The 20,257-nt window shown below is 44.5% G+C and overlaps 1 protein-coding gene across 1 annotated transcript in view; it reads right to left on the bottom strand.

Annotated features, from left to right (window-relative positions):
- The window catches only part of LOC118696858 (DNA-binding protein RFX2-like), a 77,250-nt gene that overhangs the window by 26,106 nt on the left and 30,887 nt on the right, over positions 1-20,257 (bottom strand). The window contains exon 2 of the mRNA XM_036399188.1: positions 3,803-3,915. Within this exon, the coding sequence (XP_036255081.1) occupies positions 3,803-3,907 (105 nt within the window). The 5' untranslated portion in view covers positions 3,908-3,915. The remainder of the gene's footprint in view (positions 1-3,802; positions 3,916-20,257) is intronic.

The raw sequence follows: 20,257 nt of genomic DNA, 5'->3' as shown, positions 1-20,257 counted from the left end.
GCCTCTGACAGCAGCAGCAGTGGCATCCTGTGATCAGTGTCCCCATGGTCCCCACCCTCCCCGTGGGGTGCACCAGCCTGAGCTCAGCCCCCTGAATTTGGGCAGATTTCTGCCAGGAATCATCTCCAAACCTCCAGGAAAGGATGTAGCAGTTCATTGATCAGCTCAGCCCCCTGAATTTGGGCAGATTTCTGCCAGGAATCATCTCCAAACCTCCAGGAAAGAAAGCAGCAGTTCATTGATCAGCTCAGCCACCTGAATTTGGGCAAATTTCTGCCAGGAATCATCTCCAAACCTCCAGGAAAGGATGTAGCAGTTCATTGATCAGCTCAGCCCCCTGAATTTGGGCAAATTTCTGCCAGGAGTCATCTCCAAACCTCCAGGAAAGGAAGCAGCAGTTCATTGATTGGCTCAGCCCCAGCTGAACAAGGATCACTCCTCACACATCCACATTTGGCTGCAAAGTTCCTTCTCTTGGAGCTGCTAAACCCAACCAAACTGTGCCTCCTGCAGCAAGAAATCCCCTCCAGCTCCAGCCAGCACCAAAGCTCAGGGGTTTCGGCTTCTCCCTGCAGTGCCACCAAGGGCACAGGGACATTTCATGGTGCTGGTGGCTCTGTCACCTCCATCATCCCCTGTCTTACACTCCATTGTCAGTCTGGGGTTGTCAGCACACCTCAGAGTGCTCAGCACCTTCAGATCCAGCAAAACAAACGTGGGGATGGAGAGAAAGGATTCAGTGGGAACACAGCCAAGCATCTCCGTGGCCTCTTAAACCTTCTCCAAGGAGACACAATCCTTTAAAACACCCAGGAGATTGGGCCTGTGCTGGAAAAATCCCAGGAAAAATCCTGAGAGAGAGAATTATGTCTCTCTTTGTTCTGAGAATGCAAATACCACATGGGCCAACAGAACAAAGAGCCAGAAAACAATCCCAGAAGCAACCTTGAGAATTACTGGCCACCTGGATGTTTATGATGGATAAATAACTTCCATGGATAACTACCATGGATATTTATGATGGATAACCATCATAAATAACTTCCATGGATAACTACCATGGATATTTACGATTTTTAGTCTTCCCAATGTATCTATGTAATAACCAGAAATCCAGTTCTAGCAGAACTCCAGGTTTATGACAATTGCCCAGATCTCCAGGCAGCTGCTCCAGGCTGCATTCCCTGGAGATCCTGCACTTATTTCAGCCTCACCTGGCCTGTTTTCCCTCACCAGTGAGGGTGGGGACACCACAAGCCCCTTTTTGAAGTCAGGCCTTGCAGTGCCACCAACATCAAAGACTCTTTCCTTTCTCTGTCACAAACACATTTTATGAAAAATCCTTTTGTTAGGATCTTTTCTCCTGAGAAGCTGAGAGGCCTCAGAAATGAAATGCAAACAAAGGTTATCTGCTGCTGTGGAATGCAACAGGTGCATCTGGGATTGGTCTCATGTGGTTGTTTTTAATTAATGGCCAATCACAGCCCAGCTGGCTCAGACCCTCTGGTCAGTCACAAGATTTTGTTATCATTCCATTCCTTGCTGATGAAATCCTTTCTTCTATTCTTTAGTATAGTTTTAATATATCATTTTCTTTTAATATCATATATATCATAAAATAATAAATCAGCCTTCTGAAACATGGAGTCAGATCCTCACCTCTTCCCTCATCCTGGGATACCCTGTGAACACCACCACACTTCTCCTACTTTTTGCCCATTTTCTGGCATTGCTTTTGCCAAATGCCACAGAGCTCACTGCTCACTGCCTGTCCTGTGCTCTGCTATCACCTTCCAGCCAAGATAAGGAACCATCCCCACCTGAAGGGTGAGGCCATCCTGCTCAAACCCAAAGGGGCACCAGTGCTCAACAGGGGTTTCAGCCTCACACCATTCCTGCTGGCAGCAGCTCATCTCCAGTGGTTTCTTTGTCCTGCTGGTGACAAGGAAGGCTCTGGATGCTCCTCCTCTTCAGCAGTCTTCACTCTCCCCTGGATTTTCCTTAATCCATGCAGTTCCATTCCAGAGGCTGGATGGGTGATTTCATAATCCAAAGGTTTTCCAACCTTTGTTCACAGCCAAATCCACTCTGTGATCCTGGGGACACCTGGCACTGCTGTCCCCAGCCCTGCCACACCAGCAAGGAGTGCCCTCCATGGATGGGAAGGCTGGGAGGTGACAGCAGCACTCTGGATCACCCCATGGCTCCTGGAAAGTCAAATATTCCTTCAATTCTCAATATTTAATTGTTCCTTTCCATCAGCATCCAATGGCAGCTGCTGCTCACTTGGGAGTTGGAGAAGGATGAAGCTGAGTTACACCCACCCATCCTCTCATCCCTCCAGCTTCCTGAGACAGAAATTTATTTTGCAAGTTCCCCAAAAGGCAGAAAAAGGAACAAAAATGAACCAGTTTCACTTAACCCTTCCCATTTTGCACTGGGTGGTTCCTGTTCATCACTTGTCTCCTGTTGGGGCCTCCCAAATGCAGCATATTCATGGGCATTCATCACAAATCCCCCTCTGCAAATGAAAACGTTGGGATCTGCCTACCCAAGGAAGAGCCCATGGGATGGTTTGGGTTGGGAGGGATCTCAAACCCCACCTTTTAAAGCTTGGCAGAGCTCAAACCCACGGGACAACACCTTTATCAACAGCTTGTCCCCAGCACCTCAAGGAGCTGCTTAAAAACCTTCTCCCCACTATCAAAATCTGGGATTAAAATCAGCTGGCACAGAGTGACCCCCTTGGGCACCCAAATTAAACCCCAAAGCTTGCACATGGATTGGGAGCACTCAAACCCACAGGACAACACTTTCATCAACAGGTTGTCCCCACTACCTCAAGGAGCTGATTAAAAACCCTCTCCCCACTATCAAAATTTGGGATTCAAATCAGGTGGCACAAAGTCCCTCCCTTGGGGACCCCAAACCCCACCCTGTAAAGCTTGGCAGAGCTCAAACCCATAGAACATCACCTTTATCAACAGGTTGTCCCCAGTACCTCAAGGAACTGATTAAAAACCTTCTCCCCACTACCAAAACCTGGGATTAAAATCAGCTGGCACAAAGGGACCCCCTTGGGGACTTAAACCCCAAACCCCACCTTGTAAAGCCTGCACGTGGATTGGCAGAGCTCAAACTCACAGGACAACACCTTTATCAACAGGTTGTCCCCACTGCCTCAAGGAGCTGATTAAAAACCCTCTCCCCACTATCAAAACTGGGGATTAAAGTCAACTGTCACAAAGTGACTCCCTTAGGGATCCCAAACCCCACCTTGTAAAGCTTGGCAGAGCTCAAACCCATAGAACATCACCTTTATCAACAGCTTGTTCCCAGTACCTCAAGGAGGTGATTAAAAACCTTCTCCCCATCATCAAAACCTGGGATTAAAATCAGTTGGCACAAAGTGACTCCCTTGGGCACCTAAATTAAACCCCAAACCCCACTTTGTAAAGCCTGCATGTGGATTGGCAGAGCTCAAACCCATAGAACATCACCTTTATCAACAGCTTGTCCCCAGTACCTCAAGGAGATGATTAAAAACCTTCTCGCCCGTACCAAAACCTGGGATTAAGATCAACTGGCACAAAGTGACTCCCTTGGGCACCCCAAACCTTTTAAAGCTTGGCTGAGCTCAAACTCACAGGACATCACTTTTATCAACAGGTTGTTCCCACTGCCTCAAGGAACTGATTAAAAACCTTCTCCCCACTACCAAAACCTGGGATTTAAATGCATCTTCCAGGGAAATCAGGGCTTTTCTCCATGGTGACAGCATCCCCAGCTGTGCATGCCTTACCTGCTGTGAGGCTGGCACTGCCTGCACCACTGGTGCCTGCGCTGAGCCCGACGGGTGAAGAGCCACAGAAGCTGCTGAGTCTGATCCACCCTCTGGACTCTGCATGCTCCCTGCTGGGGACAGCACAGGGACATCAGAGGGGACAGCACAGCACAGCCACACACCCCCAGCCCATTGAAAACAGGGGTGAAATGTCAGGGGAATATCCAGAGGGAAAGGAGGCAGCTCCCGTCCTACACACAGGGCTGGTTTTAGTGCCTGGAGCTCATTTTAATGCAGAATTATGTTAAGGAAAAAGAAAGTTGCACAATTGTTTCACAGAGAGGAGAGGGAAGGAACAGAAAATGCACTTCTATATTTAACTGAAAAGTGGTGTTGGAAAATTATTGTGTCACAGTGAGCATCACACATGATTGGGAAGAGTAGGGGAATATTTTTAAAATAATGCTTTCTCCCCCTCTGCCTTATCACGTTTAACTGGTGCCAAAAAAAGCTTTTAATCAAACCAAAATTTCACTGGGAAACTGGGGTGGCCAGCTTGAGTTTATAACCAGCAAAAAATCAAGGATGAAGAGGCACAAGAACAGCAATTCACCATCATTTCCGACCCCCTGAAGCAGCATCTCCACCCTCCCAAAATCAGCATCTCCACCCTCCCATCCCTGTCCATGCCCCAAAACCCCACCAAGGTCCCCAGACAGCCACAGCATCACCCTCCAGTGCCACAGAGCATCCTCAGATCCTCAGTGCCAGCTCTGCCTCCTGGCACTGCCCCAGCCCTGGGGACACCAGGGGATGCTGAGACAGCACACAAGGGCATTTGGAGGGGTTTTTTGGGGTGGGGGAGCCTTTTTTCCTCAGTTTCTTGTGAAACTTCCTGCTTAATAAACTATTTTAGGAGGGTTTCTGCTGTCACTTCAAAATCCAAAGGTTAAAAGCATCCAGATTTTGGGCAGTGCCATTTCTGCTTTCTCAGCCTTGACTCCAAACACAATTATTATGTCTTTTATTTCCCTTCTTCTGCCATTATTTAAACTTTTCCCTCACCTTTGTACAAGTTAAGAGGAAAAAGGAAAAATAAGGAACTAAAGGACACTGGACCTGCTCATTTGTGCTCAAAAGAAATGCAAGGGGGAGTGTGAAGTTACAGAATTTATGTTTATTCCTTCAGCCACCAACAAAACCCTCCAAATATTAAAATTCTCCAAAAACCACATTTTTAAGGTTTTTTTTTTCCCCCTCAATACTCCATACTCTCATTAGCAAATTACAATTGAGTAATTGTAATTTTTCCCAATCTTCCTAAAATCCCAGAGCTTGCAAATCATTTTTCTCACATCTGGGAGAAAAAGTAGATGGAGTCAGGGCTACCAGATTAATCCAACAAGCAGAACAACAACAACAACAACAGAAAGAAGGGAAATCAAATCAATATTTATTCCTGTGTCCCCCCAGCTGCCCTCAGCACCCCCATCCCTGCAGCTCTGCTATAAAAAGGCAGCACCTGCCTCTCCCCATCACTGCCTCTGCCTGGGTTTCAGCCAAAACCTCCCTGGGAGAAGATTCCAGTTGCAACAGCACCGTGGGATCAAGAAGATAAAAATTCTCCCAGTAAATTTCAGCTCCTTGCCTGCTCCAGCCACGAATTATTTGCAATTAAACACTGGGGCAGCATTGCTGGGTTTGGAATGTTCAGGTGGAGATGCTCAGGCAGGAGAGGGGGCACTTTTACCACATTTGGTCCCCTGACTTTTCCCAAAGTGTTTCTTTTCTGTCCCTAACTTTTCCCAAAGTGTTTCTTTTCTGTCCCTTGTGCCCTGGGCTGTGGTTTGCAGCTCTCCAGGGTTTTCTGAGCAATGGTGAGGTTACAGAAGAGAGGTGGGTGAGCTGACAAAGATATTTTAATTATCTATTAATGGTTCTGGCAGGGTCAGCTCTTGGCATTTTTGGTGTACACAAGGTCTCCTTTGAAGTGGAGCTATAATCAGAAAAGAACACTTAAAAAAGATGGAGTTGGACTTTGATGATCCTTTTAAGTCCCTGCCAAGCCAGAACATTCCCTGATTCTATGACTCAAATCACCAACAACTCATCTTTGCTGGCACATTTTGTCTCCTGCTTTCCCTCAGTGGCCAGAAGGGAGCAGAGAGAAGTGGGCAGGGTGGAAGGTGAATTGTTTGCTGCCAGAATAAATCCCAGAGCGATTTTCAGGTTTGTTCCACGAGGCAGGGATGACAGCCAGACACAAAGGAAATCTGCAGATGGCACTTCCAGCCAAGGTAGACACACAGAGAAGTCCTGCACTGCCAAACCACAAGTAACAGGACCTGTTATTATTTTATTTATCAGCGCAACATCCTGGAGAAAGAATAATTCACTTCTCATTAAACCATCCCGCACTTCCTGAGAGCTGCATTCAGATCCCTGTGTGCCATCTGCTCTGGGCAATTTGTGCTGATGAAAAGCTGACAGCACACACAGCATCCCTGAGCTCCCAGAAACCAGCACCAGAGCTCTGCTGGTGCCCTGGCACCACAGCTGGCACCCGAGCCAGGGCTCCAAGGGTGCAGAAAGGGGCCAGGCAGGAGAGGAAATGTGGCACCCAAAGTCCTGCTCGTTCCCCTTCACTTTATTATTTATGCTTTATTATTTGTACTTTATTATTTATGCTTTATTATTTATACTTTATTAGTTATGCTTTATTATTTATACTTTATTATTTTTATTTGTTAAGAACAGGTCACGTGAATCACAGGTGGGACTGGCATGGTTGGTTCTCATGGGGTATTTACAGAATTCCAGAATCACAGAATTCCAGAATCACTGGGTTGGGAGAGACCTTCAAGAGTCCAGCCCAGCCCCAACACCTCAACTGAACCCTGGCCCCCAGTGCCACATCCAGGCTTTGTTAAACACACCCAGGGATGGGGACTCCACCACCTCCCCGGGCAGCCATTCCAGAGCTTTATCACCCTTTCTGTAAAAAACTGAAAAAAATGATAAATTTTTCCTAATATCCAACCTAGATTTTTTTTCCTAATATCCTAATTAGATTTTTCCTAATAGCCTACCTATAGGATAGGATCTCACCAACTTCCTAATATCCAACCTAGACTTTTTTTTTCCTTATACCCAACCTATATTTTTCCTAATATCCAACCTATATTTTTTCCCAAATATCCAACCTGTATTTCCCTTGGCACAGTTGAGGCTGTGTGCTCTGGTTCTGTCAGTTCCTGGAGAAAGAGCCCAGCCCCAGCTGAGCACAGGCACCTTTCAGGTGTACCTGAAACCCTCCCAACCTTTCAGGGAGTTTAGAAGGTGATTGAGGTCTTGTATTCCCATCATAGATTGGTTTGGATGGGAAGGGAGCTTAAAGCTCACCCAGTGCCACCCCTGCCATGGCAGGGACACCTCCCACTGTCCCAGGTGCTCCAAGCCCTGCCCAGCCTGGCCTTGGGCACTGCCAGGGATGCAGGGGCTGCTCTGGGCACCCTGTGCCAGGCCCTCACTGCCCTCACAGCCAGCAACTCCCTTTTCATTTCAAATTTCTCAATTTCAAATTTCAAATTCTTTTCATTTCAAATTTCTCAATTTCAAATTCTTTTCATTTCAAATTTCTCCATTTCCTTCACCTCACAGCCATTCCCCTTGTCCCATCACTGCAGGGCTTTATCAAAAGTCCCTCTCCAGCTCTTTCACAGGCACTTTTGGCCACTAAAAGCTGCTCCAAGGTCTCCTTAAACTGGATTTATTCAGCACATTGGGATGTGCCAATGGGAGAGCACCCAGGGATCATTCCCCTCCCTCCCCAGGCTCTTTTGGGGTGCAGGGAATTCTGCTCCATCCCCTCCTCAGCACCTGAAGTGATGATGGTTGGACTCAATGATCTTAAAAGTCTTTTCCAACTGAAATGGTTCTATAAATGCATCCTTCAGGCATCCAAAATCTGATTTAACGTTTCCTGTACCTCTGGGCAGTCATTTTGCTGTCGGATTTTTATGGCCCACATTTAAATCCCCTTTGAGAAGAACTTGTTAAGCCCATTTATGAATGGCAAGGACAGCAGTGGATTTCTTACCCATGGAGGTAATAACACCCACCAAGGTTTATTGGGAAGCTTAAATATAAGGAGCTACCAAAAAAAAAAAAAAAAATCACTTTATCCCAGAGGTGAAATAATTGATTGTTCTTAAAACTAACAAAAAACTGACCGAGGATCTTTTCCTTTCCCTCATTTATATGCCAGTATTTTATTTCATTTCAAAAAGTCCTTCCAGGAATAAAAGGATGTCATAAAGGAATTTTATCCTTGAAGGATCTCCTCCTCTCCCCCCACTCCCCCTGCAAATTTGAACATAGAAAATATTTTGAAATGCTCCTCTTATCTCTGTTTCCCCAGCGTTTTGGAGCTGCTTTGGGCAGGAGAGATGAACAAAGGCAAGGCCATTGACATGGAGGCAGGGCTGCCTTATGAATGAAACACAGTTCATATTGTTTCCATGCTCACCAAAACCTGTTAAAAGCAGGCATGGAAGAAGAAATAATTGCTCTTTTTTTTTCACAGCTTGCTCCAGTCAGCTTAAAAGGAGAATTCCATCAGCCAACAAGGGCAAAATGCATTCTAACCCCTAAGGAAAGTCTCATCTGTGGGAGATGAGATTCAACAAAAATCAAAATTTTTTGTGAAAATCAAATTTTTGTGAAAATCAAAATTTTTGTGAAAATCAAAATCTGTGACAGAGCCAGAATCCCACCCCACTTTGAGTTAATCCCGATGCCTTTTCCCTTAGTAATTTTCTTTTTGTCATTAGCTCTGCCCTAGATTTGGCTTCTCTCTTATTTTTACCTCCCATTTCTGCCTCCTTATGCCCCATCCCAGAGGCTGCAGGGATTATGGGATGGATGCAAGGTTCATGTCCCTGAATTCCCTGCCCAGGCAGAGGCAGGAGCATCCCCCTGACTGCAAGGAGTGTCCAGGTGCTTGCTCCAGTCAGCTTAAATGGGGAATTCCATCAGCCAACAAGGGCAAAATGCATTCTAACCCCTAAGGAAAGTCTCATCTGTGAGAGATGAGATTCAAAAAAATCAAAATTTTTTGTGAAAATCAAAATCAATTGCAATAGTAATTTTCTTTTTGTTTTAGCTCTGCCCTAGATTTGGGTCCTCTCCTTTTTTTACCTCCCATTTCTGCCTCCTTATGCCCCATCCCAGAGGCTGTAGGGATTATGGGATGGATGCAAGGTTCATATCCCCGAATTCCCTGCCCAGGCAGAGACAGCAGCATCCCCCTGACTGCAAGGAGTGTCCAGGTGCCAGCCCTGAACCTGTGAGCTCACAGTGATATTTTCACACTGAAAACCTGAGTTTTTATCAGCCCTCAAGGCTTTTCCTGCTCCTCCTTGTCCTTCTGAAAAGCTCTGACAGCTCTCAGAGATCAGTGCTTGCAAACCACCTTGCCTAGGGGAGGAATTGTGGCTTTTTTAGGAGTGGGAAAATCGCACCATCCTGTTCCAGGGCACGGAGAGAGAGCTGCTGGCAGCACCAGAAATAGCACCCACAACTTATTAGGGTTGATTTTTTTATTTTTTTTTCCCCTGAATTTCCTTTCCTGTCCCTGCTGTTTGCCTGGATACCCAGAGAGCTGTGTGTAAACAGGAGCTTTCCAGAGGCAGCAGCCCTGCTTATCTGCCTGATTGACTCAGTGATGACGATGATGATGATGATGATGATGATGCAACCTGGAATCCAGATGTCTCTGATGCCTTCCAGGGCCCTGGTGGCTCCTGTGACATCAGCAGAGGCAACTTTAAACTTGCCTCTCCCTGAAATGCCAACGTGCTGAACAAATCCACCCTAAGGAGAACTTGGAGCAGCTTTTAGTGTCCAAAAGTGCCCCTGAAAGAGCTGGAGAGGGACTTTTGATAGAGCCCTGCAGTGACAGGACAAGGGGAGTGGCTGTGAGGTCAAGGAAATGGAGACATTTAAAAGTTGAAATCGTAATTTAAGAATTTGGAATTTGAAATGAAAAGAATTTGAAATTTGAAATTGAGAGCTTGAAATTCGAAATGGAGAGTTTAAAATTTGAAATTGAAATGGAGAGTTTGAAATTTGGAATTGAGAAATTTGAAATTTGGAATTGAGAATTTAAAATTTGGAATTGAAATTGAAGAATTTGAAGTTTGAAATTAAAAGAATTTGAAATTGAGACATTTGAAATTAAAAGAATTTGAAATGGAGAGTTTAAAGTTTGAAATTGAAATGGAAGAATTTGAAATCTGAAATGGAGAGTTTAAAATTTGAAATTGAAATGGAGAGTTTGAAATTTGAAATTGAGAAATTTGAAATTTGGAATTGAGAATTTAAAATTTGGAATTGAAATTGAAGAATTTGAAGTTTGAAATGAAAAGAATTTGAAATTTGAAATTGAGACATTTGAAATTGAGACATTTGAAATGAAAAGAATTTGAAATTTGAAATGGAGAGTTTAAAGTTTGAAATTGAAATGGAGAGTTTGAAATTTGAAATTGAGAAATTTGAAATTGAAATTGAGGATTTAAAATTTGAAACTGAAATTGAAGAATTTGAAGTTTGAAATGAAAAGAATTTGAAATTTGAAATTGAGAATTTGAAATTGAGACATTTGAAATTAAAAGAATTTGAAATGGAGAGTTTAAAGTTTAAAATTGAAATGGAGAGTTTGATATTTGAAATTGAGAAATTTGAAATTGAAATTGAGGATTTAAAATTTGAAATTGAAATTGAAGAATTTGAAGTTTGAAATGAAAAGAATTTGAAATTTGAAATGGAGAGTTTAAAATTTGAAATTGAAATGGAGAGTTTGAAATTTGAAATTGAGACATTTGAAATTTGAAATTGAAGAATTTGAAGTTTGAAATGGAGAGTTTAAAGTTTGAAATTGAAATGGAGAGTCTGAAATTTGAAATTGAGAAATTTGAAATGGAGAGCTTAAAATTTGAAATTGAAATGGAGAGTTTGAAATTTGAAATTGAGAAATTTGAAATTAAAGGAATTTGAAATTTGAAATGGAGAGTTTAAAGTTTGAAATTGAAATGGAGAGTTTGAAATTTGAAATGGAGAAATTTGAGATGAAAAGAATTGGAAGTGGAGCCCTTTGAAGTGAGAAGGGCATTGCTGGCAGTGAGGGCAGTGAGGGCCTGGCACAGGTGCCCAGAGCAGCCCCTGCATCCCCGGATGCGTTTGGAGCACCTGGGGCAGTGGAAATGTTCCTGCCCATGGGAATTGGAACAAGATGAGCTTTAAGGTCCCTTCCCACCCAAACCATTCTGGGATTCTCCCCAGGATTTTACTCCTCCTGCATGCTCAGCCCCATCTGCTCTCCCCTGTGTCTGTAGAGATTTTAGCTGCAGATTTCTTTGCAATTCTCCCAGAGGCAGGAATTTCCTCCCTGCAGAATCATACATTCCTATTAGTGCTGCTTTCAAAACATTAAAATTGTTGCTGTTCCAGTGAATCACTTGCTCATTTGAAGACAAAACAGATCATGAACTATTTGATTTAATTTGCTTTTCAAAGCTTACTTGGTTGGTCATCCTTTGATCTTATTTAAACTTTTCAAATTCCTTTATGACATCCTTTTATTTCTGGCAGGACTTTTGAAATAGAATATAATACTGGGATATAAATGAGGGAAAGGAAAAGATCCTCAGTCAGTTTTTTGTTAGTTTTAAGAACAATCAATTATTTCACCTCTGGGATAAAGTGATTTTTTTTTTTTTTTTGGTAGCTCCTTATATTTAAGCTTCCCAATAAACCTTGGTGGGTGTTATTACCTCCATGGGTAAGAAATCCACTGCTGTCCTTGCCATTCATAAATGGGCTTAACAAGTTCTTCTCAAAGGGGATTTAAATGTGGGCCATAAAAATCCGACAGCAAAATGACTGCCCAGAGGTACAGGAAACGTTAAATCAGATTTTGGATGCCTGAAGGATGCATTTATAGAACCATTTCAGTTGGAAAAGACTTTTAAGATCATTGAGTCCAACCATCATCACTGCCAATGCACAAAATTCCACAGCTTTTAGTTCAAATTAAGACCTAAAAGGTGGGAAAAGTTGATTTTTCCAGGTGAAGCTGCTCTAATTGAGGCTTTTTATTTCTGGTTTTCTTCAAGCAGGGAACAAATGCCCAAAGCTTTGGCTCTCCAGGTAAAGCCAGGCATCCTGAATTTCTAATATTCACCTGTGCAGGTTGTCAGACACTTCCTGTTGTGAGAATTGAAAAGATTTATTTTCAGTTATTTTCAATTTTTTTCAGATTTATTTTCAATTAAATCTGCAGCTAAAATCTCTACAGACACAGGAGAGAGACAAGCTCAGCTCCAGCAAGATTTGTATTTATTGGACTTGATTTTAGAGGTTTTTATTTCAACCTTAAAAATTCCATGGTAGAACTAAAGCTGTTCCATGCACCAGAACTGCAGGAAACCTGGAGGTGGATGGGATTGCCAAAGGCATTTTATACAGGGAAATTCATCTTAAATTAATACAGCAAATAACCTTTGTTCATCTTTAATATTATCAGGAATTAATGAGGTTTAGTGCAGCCAACAACCTCAGTTTGTGCTCTGCATTTTCCTTTTGCTGTCCAGGGGGTGAATAACCCAGGGAATCTCATCCAAACCCATGATACAGCTACAAATTTTTAATAAAAAAAAATCTCCTGATATCTGTTATTTTACTGAAAATAATGGGAAGGCTGCAGTTTAACTAAAAAAAAAAAATTAAACTATTTCTCATTCACAACACTGACCTGCAAGGATCCAAATTGAAATCCAGGTTTTTCCTTGGTTTTTTTGGTTGATTTTGTGCATTTTTTTTTGCATGCTTTGAAAGGAAGGCTTACATTTAAAAATAATTATTTGGTTATTGGAACTTTTATTCAGGTTTAGTTGGCCTGGGGCTTAGATAAATGGGAAAACCAGAACAGCAATAATGGAATGCAGGAGAAATAAAAATGCTATTTAACCATCATGTTCTAGATGGGCTTCAAATGATATTTTTTCCCCTGACTGCAGAAAAAGGAACCAGGGAATTTACATTTAATGGTTTCACTACTGAGAATTCTCAACACTCTCAAAACAGACTGAAAATAATAAAAGCAATGCAAGGAATGGCTGATTTTGATTATTTTCTAGCAGATGCAAGTATCCATCTACTTCATCCAGCACACTCTAGGCCACAGTTATTTTACTAAAGAAAACTTCCTTAAATATTTTCCATTTCATTCAATATTTCTGGCTCAGCCTCCATGTAATAACTTGCCCTGAAAAGGCATTGGTTGTGCTTGAAGCAGGGCACAGAAAGGAAGTGTTTCATTCTTTGGAAGGAGGAATTGGTTTATTTGATGTGAATGAAAATGGATCCAGTGACTTCTCCCTCCTCTGAGGCAAATATTTGTGTTAAACCCAGGCTGGCTCCTGCCTCACGCCCATCCTTCATCCCTGCTGCTCATGTCTCCAAAGCATGAGACCTCCAAGGAATAACAGGCTGTGTCATAGTTTCAAAAAAATAAAAATATCTATTTTTTTCCTCTTGTGAAGAAATCTCCATAACCTTAACAAGAAGGGCTTCTCTCCCTAAGTGAACTGAAAAAAAAAAAAAAAAGACTATTTTAAAGGTAATAAACTGATTGGAAATTTGAATTAGCAGCAGAAAAGAAAAAGCTGTGGGGGGAGAAGTAGCCTAAAGAGTTTGTTTGAATTCTTACTGCTTTTTCCCTTTTTAGTTACTGATAATAAAATTTTCTTTATACTCTTTTAAAGTTTTGAGCTTACTTTACCTTTCTCCTAATCCCATCTCACAACAAGAAATGAGTGCACAGGTCATTAGCCAGCACTGAAACCCACCACACTCATCAGTACATTCATTAGGAAATCTCAAAATTAAGACAATCTTAAATTAGCCAACCAAAACCACTAAACCCTGAAATTCCAAACAGGAAAACACCAATTTAATTTTTTCCATTGTCCAAAAAAAGCTGCCAAGGTGGAGGAGCACAGGAGCAGGACAGAGCTCCCAACCAAGACCATGGGGTGCCCCCATCTCTTTGGAAAAACAAATTCCAGCTCCCTCTGATGGGAAATCTAAAGGAACTCTTGGTTTTTTCTGGCTGCTCTGCTCAGCATTCCCACTTAGGAATTATCTTTTCCTCAGGGTGCTGATTCTTTGATTCTTTTCTGAAAAGGCTGGGATTAAATCACAGGATGGTGTTTCTTGTTGGGACTCAGATGTTTATCAGTTCTTACCCATGTCACAGTCTCACAAACCCTGAGCTCTACAGCATTTCACCCTAAAAAACTAAAAATGGAGCCCCATCTCTCTCTCTACAAGGCCTTCTAAGGATCAACTGTCCAATTAAGAAATGACACCTAAATTATTTTTAATTTTAACCCAATAACCAACCACCCATGGCTCATAATGTGGATTTTTTATCCAATTACACAAAACCACCCAAACCCATGGAGGAGAAGGTGGAGGAGAAAAAGGAGAAGAAGAAGAAGAAGAAGAAGAAGAAGAAGAAGAAGAAGAAGAAGACGAAGAAGAAGAAGACGAAGAAGGAGAAGGAGAAGGAGAAGGAGAAGGAGAAGGAGAAGGAGAAGAAATAGAAGGAGAAGGAGAAGGAGAAGAAGGAGAAGAAGGAGAAGAAGGAGAAGAAGGAGAAGGAGAAGGAGAAGGAGAAGGAGAAGGAGAAGGAGAAGGAGAAGGAGAAGGAGAAGGAGAAGGAGAAGGAGAAGGAGAAGGAGAAGGAGAAGGAGAAGGAGAAGGAGGAGAAGGAGAAGGAGAAGGAGAAGGAGAAGGAGAAGGAGGAGAAGAAGGAGAAGGAGAAGGAGGAGAAGAAGGAGAAGGAGGAGAAGGAGGAGAAGAAGGAGAAGAAGGAGAAGAAGGAGAAGAAGAAGGTGCAGAAAAAGGAGCAGCCTCTGCCCTAAAACCTCCATCTTGCTTTATCTATATTACTGTATTCTAAAACCTTCCACTCTAAGTTTCCCACCCTGTGGTATCACACACTTCTATTCAAACTCCACACCCACAATCCCAGCTCTGTCATTCCATTTTGGAAGCTTCTCCACGGCCTCAGGTCAATGCAGTGTTCTCCTGGGGGTCAGTGCCTGGCAGCACAGAAAGTCTGAAATTCTCAGCAGCCAGGGCTCCAAATCAGACCACACAGGGATCCTGAGAGAACAAAGCTCCCACCTGGGCTGTGAGCAGTGGCTGCAGCTCAAAGTTTATCTGAACTCAACCCCTGCCCATGGTGTTTGTCCAGCTCCAGTTGTGACATTCCCTCAGCTTGGGAGAGCAGCTGGGAGCAGCAATTCCTGGGATCTGAACTGCTCTGAAAGGCCTGGAAGGTGAGCTGTGGCTTTGAGAGGGAGCCAGGAAATCTCACAGAATCCCAGAATGGTTTGGGTTAAAAGGAACATTAAAGCCCATCCAGTGCCACCCCTGCCATGGCAGGGACACCTCCCACTGTCCCAGGTGCTCCCAGCCCTGTCCAGCCTGGCCTTGGGCACTGCCAGGGATGCAGGGGCAGCCCCAGCTGCTCTGGGCACCCTGTGCCAGGGCCTGCCCACCCTGCCAGGGAACAATTCCTGATTGCCAAGATCCCATCCAGCCCTGCCCTCTGGCACTGGGAGCCATTGCCTGGCTCCTGTCCCTGCAGTTCCTGACCAAGAGCCCCTCTCCAGTTTCCTTTAGGCTCCTTCAGATCCTGGAAGGATATGGCAGCAGGTTAAGACCAGCCAGAGCCTTGGCTCATCCAGACCTTGACCTCAGCCCCAGAACTCTCCATCCCACGCTGAGGTGACACCGAGCCACCCCCAGAGCCTGGGACAGGGCAGGACAGTGCCCAACAACCCCACAGCAGCGCCAGCCCTTGGGCACCATCCACACCTCACAGCCAGCCCCTCCTCACCCATGGGGAGAGCTTTGGGCCATCTCTGACAGAGGAGACGTGTCCTTGTCCCCTCCCAGGCTGCTGAGGCAGCTCACCCACAGTGTCCTGAAGCACGTGTCCTAATGTCACAGACACATTTTATGAAAAATCCTTAAGTTAGGATCTTTTCTCCTGGGAAGCTGGGAAACTTCAACTTCTCCATGTTTTGCTGCTTTGGAATGTGATTTGGAGAATTGTTTACCCAGCATGTGAATTATTTTTACTTGATGACCAGTGACAGCCACCTGTGTCGAGGCTGTGAGCAGTCACAAGATTTCCTTTCCTTTCCTTTCCTTTCCTTTCCTTTCCTTTCCTTTCCTTTCCTTTCCTTTCCTTTCCTTTCCTTTCCTTTCCTTTCCTTTCCTTTCCTTTCCTTTCCTTTCCTTTCCTTTCCTTTCCTTTCCTTTCCTTTCCTTTCCTTTCCTTTCCTTTCCTTTCCTTTCCTTTCCTTTCCTTTCCTTTCCTTTCCTTTCCTTCCCTTCCCTTCCCTTCCCTTCCCTTCCCTTCCCTTCCCTTCCCTTCCCTTCCCTTCCCTTCCCTTCCCTTCCCTTCCCTTCCCTTCCCTTCCCTTCCCTTCCCTTCCCTTCCCTTCCCTTCCCTTCCCTTCCCTTCCCTTCCCTTCCCTTCCCTTCCCTTCCCTTCCCTTCTTTCTGATGAAATCCTTTCTTCTATTCTTTAGTACAGTTTTAATAGATCATTTTCTTTTAATATCATATATATCATAAAATAATAAATCAGCCTTCTGAACCATGGAGTCAAGATTCTCATCTCTTCCCTCATCCTGGGACCCCTGTGAACACCCCCACATCATAACCTTGCCCCTTCCCTGAGTCCTGGTAAGAAGAGGGGAATGGAAATGGGAAGCAAACATGCCAAGCAACTTGAAAAGAAGCTTTCTGAAGACACTACTCATTACACTGCTTCAAAATTTTATAAACAAGAGAAGGCACCAGACCCTGCCACTGATTAGGTTAAATTAATTTAAAACAGAAGCAAACACTGCTTGTCTACGAGCTCCAGTTACCTGGAAACACAGATAAACCCCAAACACACTTTTCAAGGGCAGCAGGCACTATAGCTGGGTTTGGTTTTTTTTTTTTTTTTCCAGAAACCTGGTCCTCATGGAAAAATACAAATCTGGAAATGGCTTTTATTAGCAAGTTAATAATATACTGAAATACAAATATACACCCAGTCTTTAATTAGATTTCACAGAATTAAGTCAAGTAATATATATACACACACATAACTGTTGTGTAACAGCCATTCTCTCATCTCTGCTGTTTCTTTAAAAGTAACTTTGAGGACAGAAAAGAGTCAGGAATGGATCTGTAATTTGGAGTTTCCTTAAGAGCCAGATGAAATTGAAGAGCAGAAGCCACAATAGTTTAGGGGTTGCTGGCAAAATGCAAATCCCACGTGCAGGAATCTCAGACATGAACAGGGGCAAAGCATTGTTGGGAAAATCCTTCCCATACAAAAGCCTGGCCTGTTTTCTTTTGGGTTAACAACCTGAATGTAGGGTCAGATTTACAGGAAGATGGACATGTACTCCATGAACCAGCCTAAGAACTAAAGAACTGGGTCACCTTTGTAAGAAAGCTGCTCCCATTCTTCTTTGCAGATAAAAAGTTGATGTTGCAAGAAGAAAGAAGCAGCAGCAAAGTTGCTGACAGTGGGCAGTGCCCTGAGGGGGAAGAACCTTTCCCTGAGCTCCATGCCAAGCCCTGACACAGTTCCTGCCATCCCTGGGCTGCTCACAGACTCCCCTGCACCACTCACAGCTGTTTATTGGTGAGAAAAGTCCAAGAGATCCCAGATTTTTAGTGTAGCACAACCCTGCCAACAAGTGGAACTCCTTATTTCTTTCCTATGAACCACCTGAACCTTGACTTCAGAAAAGTTTTGCTGCAATGATGATGGCAAATGTTACCTAAGAAACAACATCTGGGTATCTGCTGAGCAGGGAGGATGATTTCACATCTGGGAGGAGGAAGTAAAAGTCACATTCCAGTGCTCTCCATGCTGTAACAGGAGAAACTTTCCAGGCTGTAACAAACACACTGGGGCTACCTCACAAAAACAAGCACAAGTTCTGGGCTTGAATGAATTGTTCCCCATATTTTTAATATGTGCACTGTAGGGGGCTGCCCAGGACTGTGATTCAACGGGGGAAATACAATTTCTGAAAGTAGAAATATTCTGGAACAGAATCCCAGCATGGTTTGGATTGGAAGGACCTCAAAGCCCACCCAGAGCCATGGCAGGGACACTTTCACCATCCCAAGCTGCTCCCAGCCCTGTCCAGCCTGGCCTTGGGCACTGCCAGGGATGCAGGGGCAGCCCCAGCTGCCCTGGGAATTCCATCCCAGCCTCTCCCCACCCTCCCAGGGAACAATTTCTCCCCAGTATCCCACCTAACCCTGCCTCTGGCAGTGGAAGCCATTCCCTGTGTCCCTCTGTCCTTCCAGGCCTCTGTGAGAAAACTGTCTCCAGGAAAAACCTGGCACAAAAGCATTGCCAAGGTTCCTTTCCAGGACACATCTCAAAGTTTCCACCACCAGCCAAAGCAGAGTCTCTGGTTCCTTGTCCCCTGCAGGCTGTGGCTGCTCCCAGGACAATGCCAGGTACAGCTCATCCTCCTCTGCCTGAACTGGGCTCATTTTGGAACAAGGAGCTGCAAACCTTGCTGCTGTTTTTTATAGCCTGTCCTATGGCTTTTATAGCTTGTCTGACGTCAGGGAACTATGGAATGTGTCACTCATTGGAAATGAATTCCCTGAGATCAGCCTAACTCACACCTGTAGCTCACCAGCCCTCATTTCTCACTTGCTTGGACCAAACAACCCTTCCCTGGTTTAGGACTTCTGAGAATTTCAGTGGGAGCAGGAGATTGGCTACAGTAATCCATAGGGAATTGTGCAGTATTGCATGGGGATTGGCTGCAGCATTCCATGGGGATTGGCTGCAGGATTCCATGGGGATTTGCTGCGGATTGCATGGAGAATTGCTGCAGTATTGCACTGAGAATTGCTGCAGTAATCCATGGAGAATTGCTGCAGGATTCCATTGAGATTTGCTGCAGTAATCCATGGAGAATTGCTGCAGCATTGCATGAGTACTGGCTGCAGTAATCCATGGAGAATTGCTGCAGTATTCCATGGGAATTGCTGCAGTAATCCATGGAGAATTGCTGCACTATTCTATGGGGGATTTGCTGCAGTATTGCATGGAAAATTGCTGCAGGATTCCATTGAGATTTGCTGCACTATTCCATGGAAAATTGCTGCAGGATTCCATGGAGAATTGCTGCAGTAATGCATGGAGAAATGCAGCAGTATTCCATGGGGATTGGCTGCAGTATTCCATGGGGATTTGCTGTGGTATTGCACTGAGAATTGCTGCACTGTTGCATGGAAAAATTGCTGCAGTATTCCACAGGGAATTGCTGCAGGATTCCACAGAGAATTGCTGCGGTATTCCACAGGGATGGGCTGCAGTATTGCATAGAGAATCGGTGCACTATTGCATGGATAATTGCTGCAGAATTGCATGGGGATTTGATGCAATATTAAATGGAGAATTCCTGCACTATTCTATGGGGATTGGCTGCAGAATAACAGGGGAATTGCTGCAGAATTGCAGGGGAATTGCTGCAGTATTCCATGAATATTTGCTGCAGCATTCCATGGAGAATTGCTGCACTATTCCATGGGGACTGGCTGCAGTGTTCCATGGGGATGTGGGGTGGCTGCAGCAGCTGTTTCCAGCCAGCACAGCAGGAACTGCTGCCAGCACAGCCCTGGGTGTTGCTATTTATTTACACAGCACCACTCATGAGCCTTGTGTTGCCTCACAAAGGGAAGCAGAAGCAGCAACGAACACAAACTGGGGCTGTTTGGACAAGAGATGACTTTGTCTCAGATTTTACAGCATCAGTGGATCTGGATCTCCAGAGGATCCCGCCATGGGGTGAACCATGGCATGAACTGGGGGTTTGTACTTTGGGAGGCAGAAGAGGAAGAGGAAAAGGAGGAAGAAAAGGAAGAGGAGGTTCCAGGTTGTCCCAGCTCAGCACAACACAGGGAGCACTGCCCTGCCCAGGAACTGGTGGAACTGGGAGCGTCCACCAGGAAAATCAGAGCTGTGCTCCTGCCCTCCACAGAAAATGGAGGCAGGGAGAAGAGACCTGGAGAAGGGCTCTGGACAAGGGCCTGGAGGGACAGGACAAGGGGAATGGCTTCAAAGTGCCAGAGGGCTGGGTTGGATGGGATATTAGGAAGGAATTCTTCCCTGGGAGGATGGAGAGAGGCTGGAGAAGCTGTGGCTGTCCCTGAAGTGTCCAAGCACTGGGTTTGGAGCAGCCTGGGACAGTGGAAGGTGTCCCTGCCATGGCAGGGGTGGCACTGGATGGGCTTTGAGGACCTTTCCAGCCCACACCATTCCATGATTCTGTGATCTCCAGGAACTCCTCAGCCACA

Source organism: Molothrus ater, chromosome 26, assembly GCF_012460135.2.
Source record: "Molothrus ater isolate BHLD 08-10-18 breed brown headed cowbird chromosome 26, BPBGC_Mater_1.1, whole genome shotgun sequence".
NCBI lineage: Eukaryota > Metazoa > Chordata > Aves > Passeriformes > Icteridae > Molothrus > Molothrus ater.
The sequence above is the reverse complement of the archived record's forward strand: the minus strand, read 5'-3'. Positions and strand labels throughout refer to the sequence as shown.